The sequence below is a fragment of the Semicossyphus pulcher genome, unplaced genomic scaffold, assembly GCF_022749685.1.
Source record: "Semicossyphus pulcher isolate SPU_LCO1_2020_fin unplaced genomic scaffold, fSemPul1.0.p SCAF_14, whole genome shotgun sequence".
Classification (NCBI taxonomy): Eukaryota; Metazoa; Chordata; class Actinopteri; order Labriformes; family Labridae; genus Semicossyphus; species Semicossyphus pulcher.
The window spans coordinates 9,791,024-9,817,980 of NW_027211648.1; the positions used below are offsets into that span (position 1 = coordinate 9,791,024).

The following is a 26,957-nucleotide window of genomic DNA, read 5'->3' on the forward strand; positions in this document are numbered from 1 at the left end:
CACGTTATTGAGAAGGCCACAGATCAGCTTGCAACATCTGTACCTGGTTAAAGATTCACTAGATATTATTAATCCAGAAACTCATAACAAGAAACAGACACTGAACAACTAACACTGATTTTAATAGTAGAAAATGCTGCCTTTAGTGGCAACTCACTCAAGTCTAGCAAAACTTTTTAATGTTGTTTTACTTGACAGATAATTTCACTTGACATAAGGCAGGAAAAGCACAGGCTTCACTAACAACATTAATGTTTACCCTACTGGGCGTCTTTCATAATACCAGCTCCCTTGACCTGACACACCTGAATGTGGTACAGCAATTATTGATAATGCAAATAACACCTGTGCAATCCTGGAACGAGATTTCAATATATCTGCAGTGAAAAATGCCAATTTGGCCAGGTAACCACTGATGCAATACTGCTTAAATGAGACTTGATTTCTTTTACTTGTAATTTAAAAATATCCTGTATTTTGATCATCTTTTAAAAAAAATTCAAGCATTTTCTGTTTCTATTCTCTGGTTCAATGTGAGGATTTGTTGCTTATCCCTGTTTTATATAATTTCACGTGCAATTCCTTGAAATTTAAAGGTAGAATGTGTAATTTTCTAAATAAAAGTCTCATTTTTTATGATACTGGTGGCCGTTTAGTGAACTGCAGTCAGCATCATGTTCTCAGTGCAAGATATACATGATGACATACACAATATGAAACATAACTGACCAGCAACAAGTTATTTATCCACCTTTGCTTTGTACCGTTAGCTTCATCATTTATTGTTGGCTAAAACCAAAGCTGTTTGTTATAAGCTAATACTTAAGTTAGTATCATAGATCCCTGTAGCTGATAATATAATTTGGCAAGCTAGCCAACTAACCTATACACCCAGATAATAATAAGCTAGTGATCACTTGTAGCTAGCAAGAAAGCTAAGACTAGCCCACCTAGCTTTAACATAGCTATGCAGCATGGATGTGGTTGATTTGTTACATGAACTCGTAAATTAAGGAGTCTCAAAGATTGAGGTGACTTTACACACAGATTGTATATTGCTTTATTTGCTAGCTAGCAATTTGTCCATGTTAGCAAGCTAAAGTTAGCTAACACTATCGCCCCTCTCCAACCCATGATTCGAATGATGCCGATGTTGGTCCTAGTTTTCCCTAGACATCGGTTACATTCATGCTTAGCCAGACAGGCTTCACTACTTAGAGGCGGAGAAAGTGTCAGTTATTTTGTGTGAGAAAGGCCCAGAATTACACTAAAGGGCATAGCCATGGATGCTGAGAGGAGCCAGTGGAAAATGCTCATGCACAGGGCCCAGAATGTTATATTCTCTGTCAGGATACATTTTATGCTTTGAGGTATTATGGCTGATAAGATTAAAAAAGTAAAAAAGTAGTCCTTAATACATGATCTGTGAATGTGCAATGCATATGTAGTTGTAGTTGTAATTTATTGTGCTGAAAATATTCCCAGTAGCTCTCATATAATCAAAAATGGCCTTTTTTATTTACCCTCTGGGGCGTTACTGCAGACATAAATTAAACCCTTCTTGCTGTGTCATGTGTGTAATGACCACGCAAGCATCTCACGAAGTATTTCGTCAGAAATGAAAGTGTGTGAGTTGGAAAGAAAAGTGAATGCAAGTCGGGGTGTGTCCTTCCCCTTTCCATCCCCGCGGTCCTCCCATGTGTGTCGGAATTTCCCGCATGGACTGAGAGGGATCTTGCTCCGTAAATTACAGCGCCTTGCGTTTCAGAGGAAGACCTTATATGGGCATGGAAGTGGGTGTGGCCAGCGAGCTGATGGCTGGGGAGGGGAGGAGGAGGAGGAGGGGGGTCACAAGACAGGCAGAGACACGGATAGACTCGATGTACAGCAAAAGGCCGCATTGCCAGTGAGTTTTTGTGTGCAATCCTAGTGCAATAATGTGCAACAGACAGTGGCGGCATTGCGCCCGCGTTTCTGCAGATTAGTGCTCCGTTTCCGGCCGGGAAGGACCCGTGTTGAAGCGCCGACCCCCTTTTCCTCTTGACTTTAAAGCAGGAGGAGGGGGTGAGAGGAAAAAGTACCCGCGAGTGAGGTCAGCAGCATAGCATGAGTCAACCTTGGGGATGAATGCAGTCATCATCGCGGGTCTGTATCGTGCGGGCCTGCTGCTACTGCTGGCCGCGCGGAGCTGCGAGCGTGCGATCCTGCGGGCTGAGCTGCCGTTAGTAGCAGCTTTCATGACAAACACAGTAAGTATCGGGGGCAGACAGGGCTGGAGCCGCGGCGTCGATGACTGTGGCGTTGTTGTTGTGGTCGACAGTGCATGTTATTGTGGCGCACAGCTCGGCTGACAAAGTTTTGTTTACCTCGCAGAGACGAGCTGGGCTGCGCGCTGCTGATCGAGCCTCAATACGGGGCTCATCATAGCTCTGTCTGTAGGCTGTTTTCAATGTCTCAGTCAAAGCCGATTGAGTGCACATGTGACGTATTAACCTTGTTGACAACTTGAATCGATCTGCGGTATGTGATTGTTACTGTCATACAGTCTGTATTGTTGGCTCGATTTATTGCAGCGGGACGTATTAGTGACTGGATAATCCGTTTCCTGCAACAAAGGGGTTTCACGTAATTTGCGCTGAGCTGGCTGGCCGCAGAAAGTGATGAGGAGGGAGGTCCAGGAAGAGTCCTGTAGTGGACGGACTCAGCATGTTCATGTCTTTATTTGTCGTTTCTTGCACGCTGCAGGCCTCGGATGCCCGCTGCATGGTGTGCGCGCCGTGCCACACTGCCTGATTTAAATTAGGAAACAGCGATGGATTAGGGCGGCTAATGGCGCTTGACATTTATTGTAAGCCAATTTAACGTGTTGCTTTGTTTATTGGGCTAAACCCCAGGCTTGTGTAAGGTTGCACTTGTGATGCGTCACGATGATCCCTCTGCTCACACAAGCATGGTCGCTCAGTGATCAGCAGTTGTTGGTTTCTGCACCATTGCAGGGTAATCCTGCAAAGAAAACATTTATGTGCAGCTTTTTTCAAAACGGCTATAGGCATATGCAGCATCACATGGCACTGCTGATGCACAAACACACACGCACACTGTTTGTTAGCCACATTGCGTGGTCATTCACTTTCCTGGCTCTGTGGTGCCTCTGAGGCAGTGCAGGATCTGAACAGCTGCAGCTGTCTATTTTAAGAAGCTTGTGCTTTACTAGGCCACCAGAGTAAAGGGTGATGAGTGTCAGTCACTTCCTAGGTTGCCAAGTCTATGTTGTAGAGATTGCTGTATTAATTTATGCAATCGACATGTCAAATTGTTTTAATAATGTGCTTTTGATGTGATGATTATAGCAGCATAAAAAAATGTTTTCTGGAATGCTGCACACGAGTGACAAGATTTTGATTCTATACAGATGGAGCGAGGACAGAACAGAAACAGTTGGGATCTGCGTGCATCTTGCAATTTGGCAGACTGCACTGTGTCAAAATCTGCTCCAAAACCTTACCATCGGATGTAATTTTTTTAATAATCATCACAGGTTACCATGACAATTTTTCAAGATCCCCTACCATCCGTCAAAGCCTGCAAGGCCGTTTTGACTTTTTCCCCTGCTTTCTGTTTCCCTCCCGTGATGGTTGTGTCATTGTGACTCATGCGTGCTCACTTTCAGCTGCCCTTTTTGAATCTGCAGCCACGGTTCAAAGGGCACGGCTTCCCCTTTACTTTCACCTCAGATGAGTCAACGGCGGTTGTAAAAAGGAGAGGTTTCTGTCACGTTTCACCTGCCGCCTGTTCTGGTAGTTTGGCGGGAAAGAGAGCATGCCTTCTGTTACTGGTCTGTTGAGCCATGAGGGGTTTTTTTTCTTACATGTGAATGAAGTGTTTTTTATGCAGTTATATCCTCCGTTGTTATTTAATTTGATGCAATATTATCCCGCAATGACATTTACAGGATTGTTGCCATCACTGTCCACAACCTTCCTAAGGTTCCTGTACTTACATACAGGTCAGGTGTATGTGTTAGGCTGCATGCAGGACCTTATCCCTGTGTCATGTGATCTCAGCGAATAATGACACAATGTAGACCTGCCCCTCCCCTCCTCTATTCTCACACCAGATACCTTTCAATGGCAGTCTTTTGTTAAAAAAGCAAACAGCAGGTTTTTACATGGCTGAGGCGGGGTTGATAATGAGACCCCCCCCCCTTCTCTCCCTGTGGGGACCTCTTTAGTCTGATGGCTCAATGCTTGACCTCTCTCTCATTTTCTCTATACAGGGTGTTGCCCATTAAAGAGAAAAACACACGGGCTCCTTCAGATCTGCTCACCCCAGGCCGGTGACCCCTGAGTGGGTCACGAAGAACTTCAGAGGGGAAGAGATTATCTTTGCAACTGCTCACCGGAAGTCAACGTAGTGTTACGTCTTTATTTTAATGTGGGCACCCTCTAGTTTGTGGATTGTAATATTCACCAAGTGGAGCATTCATAGCTGGTTTGGTTGGAATTACTCACCTGGCTCGGCTGATTCATGCCAGTCATGAGCGTACCCACCCAGCAAAAACCAAATGCCAAAAGAACGGGCAAACGCATCACATTTTTCAACGAACAAAGCGTAGCAATGAAGGAAGGATCTCAGCACCCTGAGGGGTCATACTATGTCCCAGGTGGCACAGCCTCAGACCCCGGACAGAGTGAGGCCGCTAGTACCGTAACCTCCAATCCAGAGGGCCCCCACATGTACCTTAACTCTGTCATCTTCAGCCCAGACAAAGGAGACCAGAGTAGGGGTCATTATCAGCAGACTGTGCCCATGAAGTGGGCCCACCAGGAGCCCAGTCAGCAGCAGCCATCGCTGTCCCAGCAGCAGAGAGCTGCCCCCTGGAATACTATGACAAACTGGGGACAAAACATTGCAAATTACATCGGAGGAGTTAGTGTAACAGACTCAAGGACCCAGAATGCATTTGTGAAGTCGATGCATGAAACTTCTGGCTTGCAGCCCCCGAACAGAGCTGCAGACAAGCAGCCTCTGGGGCCGAACCCTGCAGTTGAAGCGTACAGAGATGCTGTTAAGGCTCGAGGGCTGGATTGGGAGCAGCAGCAGCAGCAGCAGCAGCAGCAATCCCAAGCCTTTCAAGAGACCTTGAAACCTGGGGCGCTGAACCCCCAGCAGCACAGCACATTACACCCAGGAGGAAGCTCAGTCTTGCAGCCCTTCCAGCTGGCCTTTGGTCAGCCCAAGCAGCACCTGCCAGCTTACTACCAGACCTTTCAAGGCAACAGGACAACCCTACCTAATCCACCTATCTATTCAACACAAGCAAAACCCCCACATCAGTTGCAGCAGCTGCAGAAGCAAGAGCAAATACAACGCCAGCAGCAGCAGCAGCAGCAGCAGCAGCAACAACAACAACAACAACATCATATAATCCAGCAGCAAATTCAGCAGCAACACCATCAACAAATGCAGCAGCAACAAATCCTTCAACACCAACAGCATGTCCAGCAACAGCTTCAGCAGCAGCAACAAATACAGCATGAGCAGCAGCAACAAAAGATACAGCAACAGCAACAGCTCCAAATTCAGCAGCAAATGCAACATCAGCAGTTGCAACAACAAAACCCTCATGTGCTTGACTTTTACCCCGCTGCACAAAATGCACACCCTCCCCCGCATCCACAGCCCGTGGTGGTACACTCCCAGGAGTCCTCTGCTCCGGCTCCCCCAAATATCCAGGAACCAATCATCCAGGACATCACCCCAGAACCCCAGCAGCCTTCAGATCCGCTGCAGCCCCCACTCCAGACTGAGCCCCTGTCCCAGTCACAAACCCAGACACAACTCCAATCCCAAACGCAGCTCCGCAGATCGCGACGGCTCTCCAAGGAAGGCGGCGCGCCATCCGACAACCCTTTTCTCTCTGTCTCTTCAGAACAAGCTGCACCGGGGCCGCCGGGCCCTCAGAACGGGGCCCGTGACATCCAGGCAGCCCCGACAGGCGTCATCCAGAGCACGCGCAGGAAACGCAGGGTGTCCCAGGAGGTCAACTTGGAGACACTCGCTCAGAAGGCATCGGAAATGGAGTCCCTACCTTCACATGTTGTTAAGGTAAATGTTTTGATTTTAGGACTTTCTTTTTCTTCCCTACTTCTTACTTTCCATTTTCTCTGTCTCTCTGTTTTCCTTGTTCTTTTGCTCACTCATCGGTTTCTCAGCTGTTTCCTCTCAAGCAAAAGAACCACAGAAATAACCTTAAACCAAAAAGGACTCCGTGTTCTGAATCCAGATGATTGCATTTCAGTTTATTTAAAAACTTGCTGGAAGCCTTAATTGCGAATATCTCGGCGAGAGCTAAAAGTCTATTTTTCTGGTGTTATCCCGGGGTATAATTGCAGTGGGACTTTAGCTCCCTGAACAAGAGCAGCAACTGGATCAAACTGCTTAAGGCAACTGCCAGGAACGCTGTGCCAAAACTTGTGGTGTTTGTGATTAACGTGTTGCTGAATGTAATCAACACCGAACGAGGTAAACACCACAGACCTGCCTGCCTTATGGGGAAAACTGCAGCTAAAGTGACTTAATCCATGTTTAACACATACTTCACAAACAGCTTCATATGAGAGTCTTTAGCTCTCACTGGATGATTCATTGAACAAACCTGATAAAGTACTGTGACGTGAAGTCATACGCTTATCTATGTTTATGTGCTGAATGTCTTGATTGTGCAACAGCTTCTGTTGCCAAACAACACTGAGTCAGTATGTCTGTAGCTCAGCATGGCTGTGCCCTGAATTTGCCTCGCAGGGTAGAAGATCATACTGACAGTGTGTTTGGTTACATGCCTGCACACCTCCCCCCCCATCCCATCAAAGGAGAGAAACTCCAGCCTGGCCTCGTCTGCCCCATCCCTCCCCCTTCCCTCTACACGGGGAGGGGTGCAGGGTTGTCCTGCTTGCAGTGCTCAGCAGAATATCTCCCTCCACCGCTGTGGTGTAAGAGCTGGAGTTTTCCACCAGCAATAATGAGCAGAGATCCAGTGCAGCCACACACGCCGCATGCCTCTCTGCCCATGCAGATGCAGGGTGCAGTGACGGGCTGAGTCTGTCTTCCACTGGCGTGTGATGTGGTGTTTTTAGATGGCTTTGAAGTTGCTCCAGAATTGATCGTTTGCTGTAAAGCACACAGGCCGCCCGTGCCCACTCATTACGGTAACTAAAAGAAAAAATGTGAAGAATGCTGTTCGGGTCTCTGTTACATGTAACAGGGCTGCATCGAGGTGCAAAACGCTTCCACTGAAACATCCAAGACACATTTCAAATTGAATCTATTGTTCTTTGTTACAGCAGTTTGTGTTCGATCACCTGGGGAACACACCTAAGGCTTGTTTATGCTGTATTGACCTGTCTGTTAACACTTAAGTATCGACATGCTCTTCTCTTCGCATTGTGCTTTTTTAATGGAACAAGGTCACAGTCATGATTTGGGAACCTGCAGAGATGAATGAAGTCACCAAAGTAAATAATGAGATGTATTGTGCTGTAGCATGCTAAGCTAGCTCGTAATGCCGCTTCATGAATTTGAATCAGAAATTTGAATCAGATCCGCTTGTGAACTGAGTGCAAAGGTCTCTGTAGCAAACATCAACAAAAGGAAGCTGTCCTTGATTTTTATTTTTAAACATATCCGTCATAAATTTTACAGTAGTTCTTAATAGTAGGACTTAATATAGACATTGTCATAGGGCGGGAAACTAATCATTAAATTAGTTATTTATCAATCTGACCTGTTTTCTAGATTAACCATTTTTCCCATCTGTAGGGCCAATTAAACATATTCTAAAAGCTATTTCTGAGCAACAGTTCAAATTGAAGGTATTCAGTTTTCAATACTAAAAAAAAGCAATACTTGCATCTAAGGAGCTGAAAACTGAGAATTTAAGTCCAGTCTTAAGCAGATATGCAAATCATTTCCCAGCAAAATGGCTGCAAGTAAATGTTCTTGTTTGCTTAGTGGGAAAGGCTACAATCTGCATTCAGACGCGGGTCAAATGACTCGGCAGTAGACTTGGGTAATTATTGCCTCGGCTACAATCGGCATTGATGCTCCGTCAGTTACTTCTGCGACTCCTTGTCATCTCAGCTACAAACTCCGCCCGTCTCCGTCCGAGCAGCGCTCGAACATCGTTCCAAATTTGTCTGCGCCGAGTTTGATTAACAGACTGAATGAGTAATAGATAAAATAAAGACCTAACCACCGTCACACCTTCACTGTTTGCTAACCCTGTCTCTGGCACGTTTGTGACGTCAGACGTGACGCAGCAAAGAGACCGACATGAGTATACTTCACTGGCAGTGGGAACGCAGACAATCGGCATTTATAACCGGGTCCTCCCGGGTCTGAAAAACCTGCTCAACGCGCTTTTTTGTTTTTTGTTTCTTTTCTTCTTTATCAGGATCCACACAGGCCGTGGAGTCCCACAGAACCAGAGACAATGAACGCCAAGCGGCCCCGGGACGAAAGCCTCCTCCCGCTGGTCATCCCCGTGTCTGTTCCGGTGCGAAGGCAGGAGCCCTCCTCTCCGGACCGAGACGAAGCAACCCCCGCCTCTCACTGGCCCCACAGGCCTACAAACCCCCAGGACCTGGGCCGCGCCGACCACAAGCCCTCGGTCATCGTCACCCGGAGACGCTCGCTCAGAAACTCCTTATCAGAGAGCACAGAGCAGGTGAGTCCATATTCAGTCTTTGCTCCTTTTCTTTTGCTATTTGTGCACTTTAATGCCATTTTAGATTTGGAAGATTTGTATACTTATGGCTCATTATTTAGTAAAAAGATAAAAAAAGAGTTGATTTCCAAAAGAATGCAGAAGTAATAGGGTTGTGTTCAACACTCTTCCTCACTCAGTCTAAACTCCAGCTATTAAATCCTTGCATTTGTGCCACAATCGCCCCGCCAACACACGCTCCCTTCCCCCCACCATGCTCCATGTCTCCCCTGCCCCCATTTCAGTCATCCACACTTTTCTCCTTTTCCCTGTTTCAGTTGGGGGGATTTGGTGAACTGGTTGCCCTGTCCCAGATCAGGCAGATTATCAGGATTTAGCAGTGCCATACTGTACATAATGTACCATACAACAGAGGGTCGGGGTGCCTTTCTTTTCCTCCAGGATTTATCTGCATTAACACACAAAAAGCTGTTTGAATCCTGAGGAGGTTTCACCGTGCAAACAGAGACTCCTGTGAAACATGTACCATATAAAACCATTTTCTCCTCCCTAGAATGGAGCTGACGGGGAGAAGGACGATGACGGCAAGAAGTCCAAACGGCGTCCACGGCCCGAGCCCCTTTTCATCCCGCCGCCGAAACCTGGTCTATTCATCGCCCCACCCGTCTACTCCAGCATCACGCCCTACCAGAGCCACCTGCGTTCCCCAGTTCGCCTCGCCGACAACCCGCTCACCATTCCTCCCTACACGCCTCCACCAATCCTCAGCCCGGTTCGCGAGGGCTCTGGCCTCTACTTCTCCACCTTCCTGTCCTCGGCTGCGGCTGCTGCGGCCAGCGGACAGGGCCTGCCTCCTGCAACACCCAAATCTGCAACACGCAGCCTGTTGCGCTCCAGTAAGTGAAAAATAAAGTTGATAAGACCTCCCAGAATTATCCATATGAAATATGAACTGTAAAGTATCTAGAAATAAGACACCTCGTATGTTAAACGATAGAACTGAACGACTCTTTTTGCAATAAACTTGTACAAGTTTGCTCTTAAATATAAAGAAATATAACCCATGTAATCACAGCAGAAACCTGACAATGTCACTGAGTGCATTTGTGTTGCTGCTCCTTATCAGACAGCTGCGACATCACACCACCGGTTCTGTCTGCTATGAGCGAGGCCACTCCAGTCAGCATAGAGCCGTGAGTATTTCCCTCCCAGCATCGCCAAATCATCATCTTTCATTATGGAAAGGGAGGGTTCGGAGGGGTTTTGGCGTGTCATTTTCAAAGAAATTATACAGGAGCTCAAAAAGCAGGCATTATCGTAGCCGGAGTAGCAGTTCTGCAATCAATTATTCAAACCAAAACACTGGGCTGAATCTTGAAATGTCTTGAAAGGGAACACAGACTTCTTGAAACTCGAAACCCCTCCTTTAAAGCGGCGCTCCTCTTCACCGCTGTCTCCACTGGAATCTTTTGCCCTGTCATCCACAGCTAGCATCAGTGCCAGCGTTCGCCTTCTGATCTAACTATGCAGTCTAATGTCTCTCTCAATCAAAGTCCATTCTGTCATAACTGCTCTGTATCAACTGTCAAGCAAAGCCTTAAACCTTTTTAAAATCGTAGCAGCAGCAAGTAGACAGAGGCCTGTCCTCTCTGAAACACGGCTGGACATTGATTAAGATGACCCGATACCCGGAGTAAAACAATACGCCACATGTGGCTTTTGTTGATATTAAAGATTGTATCTGTAAGATTTCAATCCTCATTGATTTAAGGGCACTTACTGCTACCATGGCAAGAGTAAGTGCAGTTTAATATTACAGCAGGGAGTCAGTGAGCAGCTAGTTTGTCAGAAAGACAACAGAAGAGCAACTGGTGTGTCGCCGTACAGCCAGACAAACAGACTCTCTTTGTTTTAGTGAAGAAGTCCTTCATACTTACTGTTGTTCGTACTTGTTGCCTCACTGAGGAAGAAAACAGTGAGGCTGATATCAAACCTGACCTACATATTTTTCTATCAATCTTACTTTCACAGATATTTTGGTATCATTGTTTATGTTTTCTGATACGACTAGGGATGGGTGTCGTTAAGATAGAACCAGTATGACTGCTCTTATCGGTACTGCTTAACGGCCCGGTACTTTAACAGAATTCTTATCTGTTCTTTTTGTTATTCTTTAAGAGAAAAAACAAAAGAAATTTAAAGCAGAATTGAGATTTAAGCTTCATTTTCTAAAATGTAAAAAAAACAATTACTCACAGCAAAAGAAACAGCAGTGTTTAGAATAGATCACTATAATAGACTCTAATGTTGTGATGATGGAAATATAATTTGGCTGGCTGATAGTGGGCGGGGCTTATCAATTAACCCGGTGCCTCACGTGTACTAAGTTTGGCGAAGAAGTGTGGCGCATGTCTCTGCCTGTACGTGAGGCACTTCAGACAGCTGTTTGGACAGATCGCTCCTGTTTGCGCCCTTACAAGCAAAAGTGCTGTTGCACTTGCGGCAACGAGCATCGTCGGAATCGACTCTGGTGAGGCGTAACCACACTTTTGAACGTTTAGTTCTCTCCGCCATCGTAACGAGCGGGATCTCTTGTGTGCGAGTGAGAGCTGCCCCCCGCCCCCTCGCGCACAGGCTCCACGAGAGAGAGAGATTCTTCTGGATTGGGAATACAGACGAATGTCTTAATCTTATCACAGATTAGAAACGGTTGGTGAGTTTAAATGTGCAAGATAACGTTTTTGTAGCAATAATAAACAGGGCGTTTATTTTCTTAATCTCACCGATAACGTCAGAAGTTTATCAATACTGCGTTAAATACCGGGTTTCAGTACCCTTCCCTAGATACAACAATATGAAAACTTTATTTACAGATCATATAATGCAGAAAAAAATCCCCTGGGTAATTAAAAAACAGTCAACAAGTAGTTTGTCCAGCAGAGCGTTCAGGCTGCATAAACACTCTCAGCTGAACTACAGTTTGGTGCAGAATCCATAGGTAGAGGTCTGATCTGGCTACAAACATGACATGCTGCAGCGTCTTCTACGTGAAGCATTGTCTCCGGCTGTGTGGTCCACTACAACAATGGGGAACCCTGCCACTTAAAATACAAACTCCTATACAGACAGGTTAAAACCTAGAATGGCTATTGCTGATCATATCATATCAGAAATAGGGTTCACTCTAGCTCAAATGCAGGGTATCAACAGGGCATTTAAACAGCTTAGACCAAATAAGACCATAGGGGCATGTGGGCAAAATCCAAGGTACTCCATGAATGTAAACACAGTCATTGATAGCTTGGATGTTTGATAGAAAGGAGAGCGTTAAGGACACAGAGATCCCAGTTAGTTAACCTTTAAACTATATGCTAAGGATTTTTTTTATCATCATGCATCAACAGTGAGGTGCAGTCTACGACCCTGCATTGTGCAAGCTGTTGAGCAGTCAGTCAGGGTCGAGCCAGTGAAGCTTCTCATAAATCATGCTTTCAGCTGTGCCTGGTGCGCTCCCAAACACACCGGAGCCATCGCAGTTGAACTTTTAGCAGCCCACCTTCCCTGGGGGAGGCTGCCAGAATACACACACTCATCTGGAAATACTGCAGGCCCACTGGAAATGCAGGGGAGGGAGGGGGCATGCTCGAACAGGGCTAACTGTCGGTGTAACACAGCACGATTTTTTCACAACTGTAGCGCCGAGGTTTCTGGTTTCAGTTGACATTTAATCTTAAAAAGATGCGTGCATTAGTCGGATTATGAGCCTTTCTTTGCACTTGAACAAGATTTTTGTTGAACAGGGTAAGGATCCATTTTCTTTTTGTTCTGTGAATTTAAGAAGTGCACTCTGTTTTTGAAAGGAATACGAATTTATTCATTATGAGAGCACAATAGAGCCCTAACAAGACTTAATTCAAAACGGGGAAAGAATTGCACAGAATTTTCTAATCACTCTTTGAAGATGAGACACAAGAAAAGCCAAGAAATCAAAATATGATCTTGGAAATAAAAACACACAAATCTGAAATTAATACATGAGAAGAAAATAGAAAAGCCTTGTCGCTTACGCCGATGTCCTGTTCCCAGACGGATAAACATTGGGTCGCGGTACCAGGCGGAGGTGCCAGAGCTAAGGCAGCGGTCGGCTGTCGAGCTGGACCATCATCGAGCGGAGCTGATCTGGGCTCCGCTGACGGAACAGGAGGAGAAACCTGACTTCCAGGAGAAAGGTAAGGAATCCAGGAGTTCACAAACGTTACATCGTCTGAAACTGAAAGCGTAGATACTGACGGACATATACGTACAACTGACAAGTGCAAGTACAAGTGACATATATTGACAAATATTTTACTTTTAATCTATATTTTTGTCTTTTTCTGTTCTTTTTGTACATAAATAATAAATCTTACTGGTTTTTATTTGTACGTTAACTTGTCAGTTCCTTGTTTATGAAATGCAGAAGTGACATTAATTTGAATAAAGTTCAGGCCGTTGCAATTTGGGACGTCTCATGCAGCAAATGATTTCCATAGAGTTCCTTTATTTATAAATACTTGCATTTTCAGAGATGATACAAAGAGTTAACTCTCCAGATGTATATGATGCAATTTAATATTGCAAAATGTCAGTGAGGAAGTTTGTTCTAGACCAGGAGAGCTGCAGATCATGCATAATAAAAAAACAGCCAACTCAAAATAATGTGGGATATTTTTAATCTAACATCCTCTGATAAAATGTTTGTGACCTGTTTTTATGTTTGCAAAATAACAACTAAAAGAGTTCTTCCATGTTGCTCACGATCGTGTTCTCTCTCTCACGTCTCTTTCAGTGGAAAACCTCATGCACCTGGCCTGCTCCAGTGTTTTGTGTGGAGGAGGGACCAACCAGGAGTTAGCCCACCATTGTCTGTACGAGTGCAAAGGGGACATAATGGTAAGCAGAACAGAAAAGAACAATCCATATTGACCGACAGGCGAGGATTTAGTAGTGAAATGAGCCGGGAGCTGTGTTCTGCACTGTTTTCTTCTAACCCACACATGAACACCGACACTGTCTCTCCCTTAAAGACTACTTGAAACACAGAGAGCTTTTATATTTCAGGAAGAACATCTTGTGTAAAAACAGAATATTGGAAAATATTTTGGATATTTCTGGTTGATTGGCTGTCAATCAAATCTGATCAGAATTTCAGACCTTCACAGGGCTGACAAAGCAGTGTTGCTTTTGAATGGTAAATTGTTAATATCAGTGTTGCCAACTGTTTTCCAATGAAAGTAGCACTAGCTCCAAAAGTCGCGAAATGACGTCATATACAAATTTGCATAATGGTGACATCACCGCATATTCATTAGCATAATACTTAGCGGCTGTGAGCACATGTTGCCCGAGGCCAGCGATGCTGCGCACGAGACAAGAGGAGAAGGAGAGAGAGCAACTCGGAGGTGTTGGCAGAGGAGCCGTGAACTGCACCACAAGTCAATATCAGCTTAACAATTTCTTTTAAAAACGAGCAGGACAAACTGTGTCAGGATGTACATTCATCTCACTGACACTCTGAAAGTATGCCAGGCTTAGCTGAAAAAACAGATAAGGGGAATAGTAATATTATTGCTTTAACCTCATGTTTCCATGCAGCTGGTCAGTAATCCGGCAGTTGCATTGCACATACGCATATTCCGACTTCCTGCCTGAAGTCTTTGATGCCTTCAAGTAACCTGTTTCCATTTGTGCATCTAAATGTAGTCATTGAACGCCTCCATCCGAGCCCTCAATGATTACAGAACGAAAGTGACTGATCTGTAGACTTTTCAGTTCGCTGCGTATTGAAACTTTGTGGTGGCCTGAAATGAGGCAGTACAACGGTTTGGTGTTTGAGCCCGAGACAGAGAGACACCTCTGTGTAGAGCAGAAAAGCTGAACATGCTGTCAGTAAGAGAAGACGTAAAACTATCAGTCAATTAATACGTTAACCGGCAGAGAATTGAACAGCAGCTTAATAGGTTTGGTCAATTTTCAAGCAAAAGTTGTGGGGATGTATCCGTCTTTCTTTATCTTTGTGTTTGGGCTGCTTGTCACACAAAACATAACTTTGAAGATGTCACAAAAGGCTTTGGAGAACTTTCTTTCTATTATTTATATTTTATTCAACAGATTTAGGCTGCACAGTAAGACTTAAAGCTCATGTACACAATGAAGCTGAAAGAACGGCCTCCAAATTTGGGAGAGGGGAGCATCAGCGGAGTCGATATGGGAACAAATCGTTAGCTGCCGCCCTGATTGATTGGAGTGGTGTCGTATTGCACCCATGTTCCAGGCAGTCATCATGATGAGGACTTAGATTTCTATCATTTGGGATTCAGCTGAAATGAACAGCACGGTGTTGTATTTTGCCTCATGAAGGTAGTTATTTTTTTCACTTGCCGATGTGACAAGACCAAACGGCTAAAGCTACTTTACCACTGGTCAAACACCCGCTAACACCCAGCTGGGGTGGGAAATGCTACAATCGCCAAATGACTCTTAGCTACAAACTCCGCCCGTCTCCGTCCAAGCAGCGCTCGAACATCGTTCCAAATTTGTTGCGCCGAGTTTAATAAACAGACTGAATGAGTGAAAGATACAATAAAGACCGTAACATCTTCACTGTTTGCTAACCCTGTCTCCGGTGTGTTAGTGACGTGAGACGGTGACGCAGCAGAAAAGAGACCGACAGGAGTATACTTCACTGGCAATGGGAAAAGAGACAATCGGCATCTATCAGCAGGTCTTCCCCGGTCTGAAAAAGCTGCGTCAACGTGCTAAATTTAGTTGGGAAATGGGTTTATGTCTGAGGAAGGTCAGAGAGTCATAAAGGAGCTTGTGAGGGTCTGTCCGCTCAGCTGGGTGCTCCCCCTATTCTGCAGCAGTGATGCATCCTGTGTCTCGTGTCTTTTGCATCACTGTCAGACCACTTGTGACATCAGAGCTCATCATCGGGGCAGTTTGCAGTGCAGACATCCAAGGATGTGACCCCTCAAGCACAAGCAGAGCATTTCAAGCACTTTGCCACAGTAAACTGAAACAGAGCATACATTAATGAATCTGCCTGTCACTCACATACATTTAACTGAAATAGAAGCAGTGTGCTACATGCTGGATGTGGTAATGAGGCCAAATAGCGGTAGCTGTTAAATTTGATCAGGCAGCAACTCAACTGGCTTTTGTCTAATATCATCAACCCCTACTGAAATAGTAATGGTACCAGCTTTTATCATAATTGTTAGTGAAGTTAATTTGACAAATTTAACGATACTAAGAATAGTAATGGGCTACAACATACACTTATTTTCTCTATGGATAATAATAGAATTCAGTCAGCCGTGTATATATTCTTATATTGTATGTGTTAAACGCCTATGGAGATGTCTGAAGATATCTGGTCCTCTGAAACAAACATTTATCATGATGTAAAGTTTTACATTCTCATATTTAAGAAGAAGGAACTTTCAAATCATATTTTTTGTTTTAAAAATTACTGTAATTTCATTCTAAATTATTCTTAAACGTGCTCATCTCGAAGATCTCAGTTTCGTTCTCTTTGGCAGCACCTATGGCGATAAACACCTCCCAGATATCCAGACAGTGCTGCATGTGTGACGTCCACGGTTGGCTCCGATTGTAACTCTTGATTTTCCTCGCTGACGGTCGCTTTCCTTTTTAGACTGTTTGCTTCATCTGAGCGTCCAATTTGTTTCTTTTTCTTTGGATTTTCACTTATTGTTGAAGTTGTATCTGTAGTCATCGATCTGTTCTTTGTTTGTTCAGCCAAAGTAGATTACTGTTTACTCACAACACTTGCAGAGAGCGGAAAAGCAGCCGCTTAGCTCTGCCTACCCTCTCTGGCAGACCAACCACTGCTGGGTGATGGAAAACGCGTCACTAACTGGGCGCCGCTTGTGATTTCTTCCACGAAAGTTGCCACAGACACCCCGTCTGTGGGGACTTAACAGACATTTATTAAAATGAAAATCTTCAAGATTATTACGTTAAATAGTTGCAGATATATCACACTTTATTTATAGAGCAGCTTTTATAAAAAAAAAAGTAAAAAAACTACATGCCTACGTGCCACTTAATCTCTCCAAGTATTAACTTTGACACTGGAAAACAAATCTTTACACTGTTCATTACATCGTCTTAAGACTGATAATAGATCAATACGTCCGTTATTGAAGATGCACCAGCAGGAGTTGACTGGCAGAGTAACATCCGAGCTGCCAGACTGCATTGTGGAGGTACTGGTGGAGATTTTCAGGCCCCAGCACTGGTCCAACGTTGTCAAGGAAACTATGAGGGGGGATTGAGGGGGGGGTGGGTGTCATGGCGCCCACTCTCTGCTGCAGCAGCAGTCCTGCTCAGAGTGCCATCCTTCAACACGCACAGTCAGACGGTTTCTCCTCAAAGAGCACTAAGTTCATTCTTATTTGCTGAGTGTGATCATGAGATAATGCACTAAAATCAGAACATTGTGATCTCACTCCCTCCGTGGTTACCTGCGAGCAGTCGATTCATTGTTTGGCTCGGTGTGTTCTCACAGCTTTATAAAGCACACTTGGAGAGCAAGTATCAGCTTACTTGGCAGGAGCGACCCGCTGTTTAAAGGCTCATAACAATCACAGCTGTGCAGCTGCATGCGCCAGGTTTGTTCACCTTCAAGTGACGTTCAAATGCTGTTTGTTTTTCAGGCTGCACTTTCACTCCTGATGCTGAGGAATCCAATGTTCCCGAAGTCTCATCATCTGGCAAAGTACCACTACTCAGGTAAGTTTTTTACCCGTCATGATGAACGGCTGTGATTTATTTTGGGCTGAAACAACACTTTGACAGAAATTAAACTTTTTGATAATCAATCAGACTTTTTAGCCATTTTTCAAGCCAAAAAAAAAGTTGCAGCTTCTCAGTTGTGAGGAAACAAACACTCATAATTCCTTAAACATCCCTGATTTCTCCCCATCTCTGCTTTGGTTCACAACCCTGGACGTGTTTCTTTTTACCGTCGTACAGTGACCCTCTAAGCCCCCCCCTGTCTTGCCTCAAAGCGGCGGCAGCTGCGGTTAGTGAGAGTGTCGGGGAGGTCGGTGGTGGGGGTAGTGGGTGACTGTGGAGGATTGTCAGGGTCAACGTGATGAGGGAAGGAGGGGAGTACCGAGGGGGGTTTTACAGCATGTGGTTAATCCCGAGCAGAAGACAGGAGAGCCATTGTTTATCGAGAGATTTGGGCGTGAGTGTGTATGTGTGTGTGTGATTTAAAGGGTGGGGGGGTGGCATTGGACTTGTCAGGCTCTGCACACATTGAGAATATACTCTGGAACTTGTTGAGTCTTAAAAAGGGTTTTAAACTGGCCGTTAACATGCTGCATGTGTCTCTTTAAATGTCTCCCTTCTGTCTTTCTACCATCTTCCTCCACCCCCCCCCACACACACACACTACCCTACGCCCCCCCCCCTCCCCTCAGGATCAGACAGCTGGACCGCAGCTGAGAGACGCCAGTTCAACAAAGGCATCACTGCCTACAAGAAGGACTTCTTCATGGTGCAGAAACAGGTATGTTGTCAACACAAGAACAGAAAACAAAACAAATTCTTGAGGCTTCCTGATTATATTTGCTCTTCCAACAGTTAGCCCCCTCCCACAACCACCCCCCTTAAAACGGCACACAATATTTGACTATGGATGGGCGGGGAAAAGGAAACACAGTCACTCTGGAACAATGTTTCCTTCTTGTTTAATTATTTGCAGCGTAGCAGTCAATCATTGCTTTTCCACAAATCTTTTTCCATCTACTTCTCTTAACCCCTTCAGTGATCAGGTTTACAGTGCTCATTGGCCAAAGAGACATCATGTTTCTATTCTCCCTCAAAGTAGCAGCTTCAAAATCGTTTTAATGGCACACTACGTCTTTCATAACCTCTCCGCGCCCTGAGCGCCTGTTCTGGCACTATGTAATTAGGGTACAATCTTACGCCACATATTTTTTGGGAAAGATGTTCAGATACCTTAACTTGAGCACTGGCTGACACAGAGTACTCCTCCTACACCAGTCTTCTTGCTCAACACTGTTTACCTGAAACCAGTTCTTCCTTTTTAGGTCCAAAACAGAGGTTGCTACTGGCAGCTTTAAAGTATATTATTGCTGATACCCGATACCCCATTTTCTTCTGTATGTGGGCATTTCAGAAACTGGTATCGACATTGTAACAACTCCACTTTTTGATAGAAAGCCCAGAAGGCAAACCGTTTCCAGTCTAAGCTTCGTATTCTCAGTACAGACATCATTGCAGGGGCAAAGAGACCGAAGGCGATGTTAACAGAGAGGGGGGAAAAGAGACAGACGGAGCAAGAGGAAGGACAGATCGGTTTTAAAGGGATAGTTGTATGAAATTCTTGCTAGTTGTGTGGTGGATGCAAAGCTAGTAGCTCACTCACCGAGTCCTGTGGTTGGAGTTCTGGCCTGCGTAGAATAAGTAGTTCCGGTGAGATGCCAGGCGCATGAAACCAAAAAGTTTTACCTTACAAAAATAACACGCAGGCAATGGTGATCCATTTCCAACACAAAATCATCATCATAAATTGCGCTGTTCTTTTGGCACTATTTTCTCTCTTGAACAATCCAGTATCACTACGCCTGCTGCAGTTGTACAAGTTATTCCAGCGTGTTCTCTGAGAAACAGCTGATGGATCACGTCACCTGAGAAACCGGCCTTCAGCAGGCGTAGTGATACTCGATTTGTCAAGATAGAAAATAGTGCCAAAAGAACGGCTCAATTTATAAAATACTAGGGCGATCGTAAATGAAATTAACAGAGAATGTGTGTGTGTGGTTAATAGGTGACCACGAAGTCCGTGGCGCAATGTGTGGAGTTCTACTACACCTACAAGAAACATGTCAAGATCGGCCGCAACGGGACGCTGATCTACGGGGAGGCCGAGCCTCTGGAGAGCAAGACAGCTGAGGAGGAGACGAACCCCAAGGTCAGTTCAATGTTTACATCTGTACTGCAGGAACACATTTGTTGTGTTGTGTTTGTAGGGACGTAAAGCTGGTCAACTTTAAGATAAAGCCTCAGCAGGGAGAATTATCCAGATGATAAACCTAATATCCCTTTGCCACCTAAATTTAGCGTGTTGACACAGGTATTTTAGACCTGGGAAGTCCCACGCATAGATGCCGATCGTCTCTGTTCCCATTGCCAGTGAAGTATCCTCTTTTTTGCTGCATCACTATCTGACGTCACAAACGCGCCCGAGACAGGTTTAGTAAACAGTGACGATGTTACGGTGGTTAGGTCTTTTTTTATCTATTACTCATTCAGTCTGTTTATGAAACTGGGCGCCGACAAATTTGGAACGATGTTCGAGCGCTGCTCGGACAGAGACGGGCGGAATTTGTAGCTGAGTAGACAAGGAGTCGCAGAAGTTACCGACGGAGCATAGCATCTCGCCGGAGAGGGGGCGGAGATTAGCGTGTCGACACAGGTTCCCGTCAGTACCAATCGGAGCCGAGGCGATAATTACCCAGGTCTACTGCAGAGTCATTTGACCCGGATCTGAATGCCGATTGTAGTGGGTGTTAGTGGGTTTTTTGACCAGTGGGAAAGTGGCTTGTATTGATTAAAACATTTTATTGAAAGTTAAAACCCTTTAAAGGCTTCTGCAAACATGTCTCCAGAGCTTTGTCTCAAATACGCAGGGACTGATGGACTGAGTGTCCCGAGTTAATCAGGTTATAAAGCAGCAGAATGAAAGTGGCTGTTTGGCTGCAGGCTGATGTGATTAAACAAGTAACAACAGAGTTGGTAAAATATTTGTAGTATTTGGTAAAAATTCAGAATCTGCCTCAGAATCCTCTCTTTTTTCTAACATATCATCAAATAAAACATATTAACCTAGGTTGTCCTGTGTGTGTATAACAAAGCTTTTTAAAAGACCATCCATCTGTAGATTCTTTCCTTGTGTCTCACGTTCCCCCTCTCCCTCCTCGGCACAGCAGGGCTCTCACAGATTGGAGCCGCAGCGGGAGGAGGACAGCAGGAAGTGGGAAGGGTCAGCTGACAGGAAACAGGATGTCGGTCCCACAAGGGTGACACACACGCTGCAGACCTCTGAGAATGTGAGTGTGAAATTAATTACCAGCCCTGCGTGGGAAAACAACACAGCACCGAATGAATGAATAGAATACCCTGAGAGAGGAAGAACGGCTGAGCAGTTTGTTTTTGTGTGTACTGTGATGTTGTCTCGGTTCAAATATGAAATGAATTCCTCTCTTTTAACACCTGTTTTAAAGATTTTTAAAAAGTATTTTGTCCTTTTCTGGAAAGATAAGTTTTAGGTCCTGATAGTTTGAGAATAAGAAGCTATTGTTCTTTCAATCGTAAAAGTGAAACCTGACCTGTGTGCACTTTTGTGAAGCTTGTCCAAGTGTATTTTCAGGTGCAGCTCATGCTTCATTTTCCTTTTCCTGCCAGGCTCTTGGGAGATTTTTCACTAACTGTTTGCATTTTTCAAACTGAGTTGTGTTATGCAGCTTAAGGACCTGATCAGATGGACCACATTTTGCAGGCTTTAAAACGCGAGGCGCACCGCACTGCCTTTTCTGTTGAAGCCTACAGTTAAAAAAAGAGCAGCTTGCTGCGCCTACTGTTGTTAAGGCAACCACCGAATCATTAGCCGTCAATAACCTAACCGATATAATGTTAACTGACAGAAGGCTCAGCAAACAGCAATGACGTTGGACGCTTTTCTGCTTTGAGTTGAATTTTTTTCAACTCGAGGCGATCAGAGCGGAAAAACGCTAGGTGCTCTGCAAAGCAAAAACATCCCTCTCATTGAAAACAAAAAAGACGCCCCCAGCTGCTGAAACACGCTCTGTCTGATCGGGACCTTAGAGAGCATTTGGAATTTATTTCCTCAACTTTTTCACACTAAGAACTGCCTTTAAACAACATGCCAGCTAACGACCCGGAAAGCAAAACTATAGGGGCCTTTACATGCTGTTTGATGTTGAATATTAGACAGCTCTTACTTTTTCATAAATAATTTCCAGAAAACAAATTTGTCTTAAATGGATCATAATGGAAAAAAAACCATGCAAAACCATGATTATTAACAAAAGTACTCCAGAAGGACGGATGGACTGAAAACATGACTACAGTGTAACTACCATGCTTTGATCATATTTATCTCTTCTTTCTTTGTATTTGTTTGCTTGCACGTTTACATTTACAGCTGTTGTCAAGGATATCTTGTGCTCACAAAGACGCATACACACATAATTACTTGAGTATAATGTAGACAAAAAGCTGTGCAGGAGACGTAGCAAGCTAAAGGCTAATCCAAAGACCCCTCCTGAAAAAGAGGGATTATAGAAAAGTGGACGCTATTTTGGACTAAACCTCGACATCTTCCTGCTTTGAGACCTCAGCCGGCCTGATTAGACGTGACACATTTGTCCTTTTGAACTCTGCCTGACTTGTCCTGGTTGTGTGTGTATGTTGCGTTTGCTCCCCCCTGCTGGAGGTTTGAGGGGAGATCGTTTGGCTGATGTCCACTTCCTTAGATTGTGTAACCTCATTATGTCCGTTAGCAAACAATGACTCAACAAAAAAACCTTCATCCCTGTTATTCTCTTTGTGTTTAACATACATATTACGTTAATGATAAAAGCACCAGGCTGTGTGTTTTTGTTTCAACTGTCTTCATACTTAAATAAAACCATCAGACATGAAGGTGCTCGTAAAGAAGCTTCAGGCTAATATTTTTCCTTCCTAACTGTCATTAATCTTTCAGCGCCTTCATGTTAACCGCTTCTTATTCTGCACACAGCCCGGGACCGTCCTGATCATGAAAGGCCAGGAGGACGCAGGGAGGAACCAGCCGCAGCCCCGGGTCATCCACCCTCCTCATCCTCCCCCTCCCAGCTCAAAAACGCGCCTTGACGGCAACGCACGCAGGACCAGCCCTTCAACAGGCAACAAAGGCACAGCCGGTCAAGAGGGAGAGTTCCCCTGCAAGAAATGTGGCAGGTCAGTGATCAGAAAATATCACCGCCAGTCCTCTGCGGTTGTCTTGGAGTTGCTGGCATTGCTTGTGTTTACTAATGCAAACCTGACAGCAGCGGTCACTTCAGTTACATAAGGCCCTTGACTCCTCCGGCTTGCTATGAAATAAATTTCTTCAGGAAATATTTGTACTGCTGTTGCCCACTTGGAGGACATTTTTGATAAATAAAGTCTTTTGTGGTGTTTAAAAGAACCAAACCATCCTGTTGTGGTTTGATTAAATAACAGCATGTCCTCCAGCAACACAGGCCCTGTTTTTGCCAACTGTGTCCTAGCAACTGAAACACAGAGGAGATTCAGCGAAGCGCGCCTCTCCTCAGTCTCTACCCAGTGACATGACAAGAGCTTCACTCACACTTTTAAGTACTTGCCCTGCTCAAGTTCGCTCGTTATAGATTAGGAACCACTACAGAGTATGATAAATGATGTTACAGGAAATTCAATCACACTGTACCGGTCATTGAAAGTGACACGTGCAGCTACAGACCGGCTGCTTTGTCACATGTTGGGATTTTCATTGTTCTGATATAACCAAGCCGTAATTTTCCTGCAGCACTTTGAATTTTAATCAGTCCTTATGAAGAGAGAAACAGACCCAACAAAGATGGGAAATGATAACACTTCATTGATTCTGCTTGAAGTACGATTCTGTATCTAGTCCTTTTATTGAATCATGATCAATTAAAGTTGAGGTGAAATGAAAAATGTCATTTTAATCCTTTAAGATCACATCCCCGGTAATATTGTGCATCTATTTGACAATATAGGCCAAAAAAAATACAGAAAATCTATTTCTTCATATTCTTATATCAGAATTTGATCATTTTTTCTTCCTGTAAAACAAAAATATCCTGTATGCTTACGTTAGCTTAGCACCAACCAATTTCAACCAATCAATCTGCAACATTTAGCCGCAGAGCACCAAGAACGCTCGGTCAGTTAGCTAGCTACTGCGCTGTGGAGAACGTCTGTCTACGCCCACTTCTCAACGATCAAATCAAATCCCTCCAATGATATGTACCGCCTGCACGTCCTGTTTCACTCGGAAATACGTCACGATACGGAAGCTAGATACTCTCGAAATGCCGTTTCAGCTCGACTTTAAACAAGACTAGGTCAAAACCTAGTATGGGGCTGACCGCATCAGGTCAGTGTGCGCTTTTGTGGGCAATGTGTTACAAGGGCTGGCGCACGCTAAGGACGTAGGTGAGGACAGCGGACGAGCATCGGAGGAGCAGCCCCGCCTACTCCCCGAACAAAGTATCCAGAGCTGTATAGACAGAGAGTCGCGTCAGTGGAGGTCCAATATGCTCCATGATCCGGGCAGACCCCGGCGGTCAGCCCAAAATATAACTTATGTTTTCAATATATTACAAATGTACTAAATAATATAAAAAAGGGATAATGTGTTTGAAAAGGGATTCTCCAATAAGCTTTCTTTTCTCTTTCCTGTAGGATTTTCTACAAGGTGAAGAGCCGCAGCGCCCACATGAAGAGCCACGCAGAGCAGGAGAAGAAAGCGGCGGCGCTGCGCCAGAAAGAGGCTGAAGAACGAGCGGCGGCAAAAGCCGCCGCCGAGGCCGCCGCCCTCCTCGCCGCGCGCCAGCAGAACGGGACGCGGCAGGTGGGCGGGGACAGCACCAATGACGATTCGACAGAAGGGGAGGACGAGGACGACGAGGACTGGCAGTAAAAGGAAAGGCCGCGTACAGTGACTGCTACATGCAGTTTGCGGCTTACCCTCCGTGACTGGACAAACCTTTGAAAGAGACGAATCCCTCCTATGAACTTTGTGTACATTTTGTGGAACAAGAAGACTTCCGTTTGCTTGGCACATTCAGGGACAGATTGACTCCCATGTATACGTTGGTGAATGTGTGGACTGAGAGTGTGTGTGTGTGCGTTTGTATGTGTGTATCAAACTCACCAAGGCCCCCTTTACTCTGCTTGAAAAGCTTACCTCTTTTTGGTCACAGGGCTCGGTCAAATCAAAGCCATGCCGCCTCTCACGGCGCTGTCCTGCTGTCCTCGCCAGGCCGCAGCCTTCCTCAGCACTTCTCGTCTCGTCCGGCGTCCTACGTCAGGGCGTGGAACTTTTTGGACCCCCGTTTTTTTTTATTTCTCTTTTGATGAGCCACAGCACGCGCTAGCTTAAGCTGCATCTCAACCAGATGAAGTTTTGGCGATTTGAAGACTGAAACCTGACAGCTGGTGGAGGCTGGGTGCTGTTAGCTTCTCTGCTCTAAGACGGACAGATGGATGGATGGATGGATGGCATGTGCAAACTGTTGCCTTTGTTCTGTCGCTCCTCTGCACTCAAGGCTGCCAAAAGCTTTCTCTTCTCAGACGCATGATGTGCACCAAATGGGTTCCCCCTTCCTCCGTCGTTGAGCTGTTGTTCATTTGGGCTTTAGTTCTGTGAATCTCCCCTTCAGGCCCTCGTCACTTTTTACCAGTTTGTTCCCTCACTGTTGATGCCTTGGATGTTTTGATGCTTTTTATCTTGAAATGACAATCAATTTTACACTGTTGTTGTTGTTTTTTATAAATATATATATGCAGGTAAACGTTACTTTTTCTGCCTGTGTAGCTATATATGGTTATCGTTGTTTTTGTGAATATTCTTGTTAATGATTATTAATATTATTATTATTATATTCTGGTTTTGGCTGCAATTTAATTGAGCGCTTTTCTGTACTTGTCCTTTTTCTTTTTTTTATTTAAACAAAAACAAAAATAATGCTACTCGCTGCCTGTTTATAACTGTGAGATTTTTTTAGGACGCCAGAAATGAAGAAAAGGCAGAAACGTACGTGCAATAGAACAAGTTGAACCCCTGTTACCCGAGCGTGCGAGCCCTCCTCCTGCCCCTCCCTCTCTTGATTCATGCTCACGACTGGCTGCTCCGGATGCCTCCCTGTCAGCCCTGTAACTGATAGGAGAGGCACTGACTCTGACTGTTCAAACCGCAGGTCTCTATAGATACACATCACCGAGTGGGGAAGGGAAACAAAACAGCACAAACAAATTCAAAACAAAACAGTTTTTCTAACATTTTATTGTTGATACAAACAGGCGTCGGGAGAACCAGAAGCATTCTTTACTGTGAACCAAACGTAACCTGGATTTTGCTCATCTTAAAGAGACATGCATTGTGTCTTCTTTATAAAGCTAGATATCACCATCTATAATATGTGGCCTCCACTCTAACATTTAGTAACTTCTTTACTCCTCCCACAGACTTAAAACATGCTACTAAAGTAGAGGCAACAAACAGGCACTAAGCAAACAGTAAACTGAATTTTGAAGGAGATTTTGAATGCAGTCAAATAACATTTTCTTTTTGTTTTAGAAGCACATATACAACATACAGTATTCTTTCTACTCATTCAATTTTGTCTGTGTAGATTCTGTTAAGAGAAGCAGAACCTTTCTTTCAGCAAAGCAAACTTAACTCACATCTTGCAGGTTCGTACTGCTGTAGTAAGACTTAGTCCCTGTGTGCTGATAACTGGTGACTCTTGATTAAAACCCTTCCAATTTGAGCAGATTCGGACACTTTTTCACGCTGGCGTTGGAGAAACCAGACTGATTAATGTGACACTTAAGGGCTAAGTTGAAACCTCGACTGGGTGAGTCAGCAGCTACTGACGGGCAGAGTGACACAGCTACCAAATGCAATGAGAAAACTACGTGACGGTTTAAATTAATCCACAAAATCTCAGGTTGACAAACTGCCTGGCATGTTAAGTATTTTCCTCGCTCTCACCCGAACGTGTATTTATGATTGACTTTTCTGGTTACCTTGTTGCTGAATTGGACTGTGGAAACGGCATGTTTTGATCTGTCTATCTCTACATATCTTTGTGTTAATCCCTTCGGCCCAGAGCCAGCTTCTGGCGCCATAGCAACAAATGGGTTAAAGGGTTATTTTCCTTTAAAGGACAAACCACGGTTGGGAGTTTTGGTTTTGGGGGGGTTAACAGGGAGAAACGGCTCCAATTACCAGTTACTCCACAAGTTAAAACCTAGGTCTATGCACAGACTGTGTGCTTGCGTGTGTGTGTGTTTGTTTGTGTGAGTGATTTGAGGTCAAATGTTAAACTACGCCAGTCAATGAGGAAAAAAAAAAAAG

The 26,957-nt window shown here is 44.7% G+C and overlaps 1 protein-coding gene across 1 annotated transcript; it reads left to right on the plus strand.

Annotated features, from left to right (window-relative positions):
• Positions 1 to 1,945: 1,945 nt before the first annotated feature.
• On the plus strand, positions 1,946 to 25,497 carry mideasb (mitotic deacetylase associated SANT domain protein b). The gene is made up of 13 exons (XM_069661878.1): positions 1,946 to 2,249; positions 4,277 to 6,108; positions 8,453 to 8,725; positions 9,279 to 9,621; positions 9,852 to 9,918; positions 12,812 to 12,954; positions 13,554 to 13,657; positions 17,449 to 17,524; positions 18,220 to 18,308; positions 19,593 to 19,736; positions 20,752 to 20,874; positions 22,587 to 22,786; positions 24,278 to 25,497. Exons 2-13 carry the CDS (start codon positions 4,528 to 4,530, stop codon positions 24,513 to 24,515), a joined length of 3,381 nt encoding a protein of 1,126 aa, XP_069517979.1. The 5' UTR covers positions 1,946 to 2,249; positions 4,277 to 4,527; the 3' UTR covers positions 24,516 to 25,497.
• Positions 25,498 to 26,957: the final 1,460 nt, after the last annotated feature.

Coding starts and splice junctions, on each gene's coding strand:
- mideasb (XM_069661878.1), top strand. CDS start 4,528: ATGCCAGTCATGAGCGTACCCACCCAGCAAAAACCAAATGCCAAAAGA. Junction 8,726..9,278: donor TATCAGAGAGCACAGAGCAG/GTGAGTCCATAT, acceptor TCTCCTCCCTAG/AATGGAGCTGACGGGGAGAA. Junction 19,737..20,751: donor AGGAGGAGACGAACCCCAAG/GTCAGTTCAATG, acceptor TCCTCGGCACAG/CAGGGCTCTCACAGATTGGA.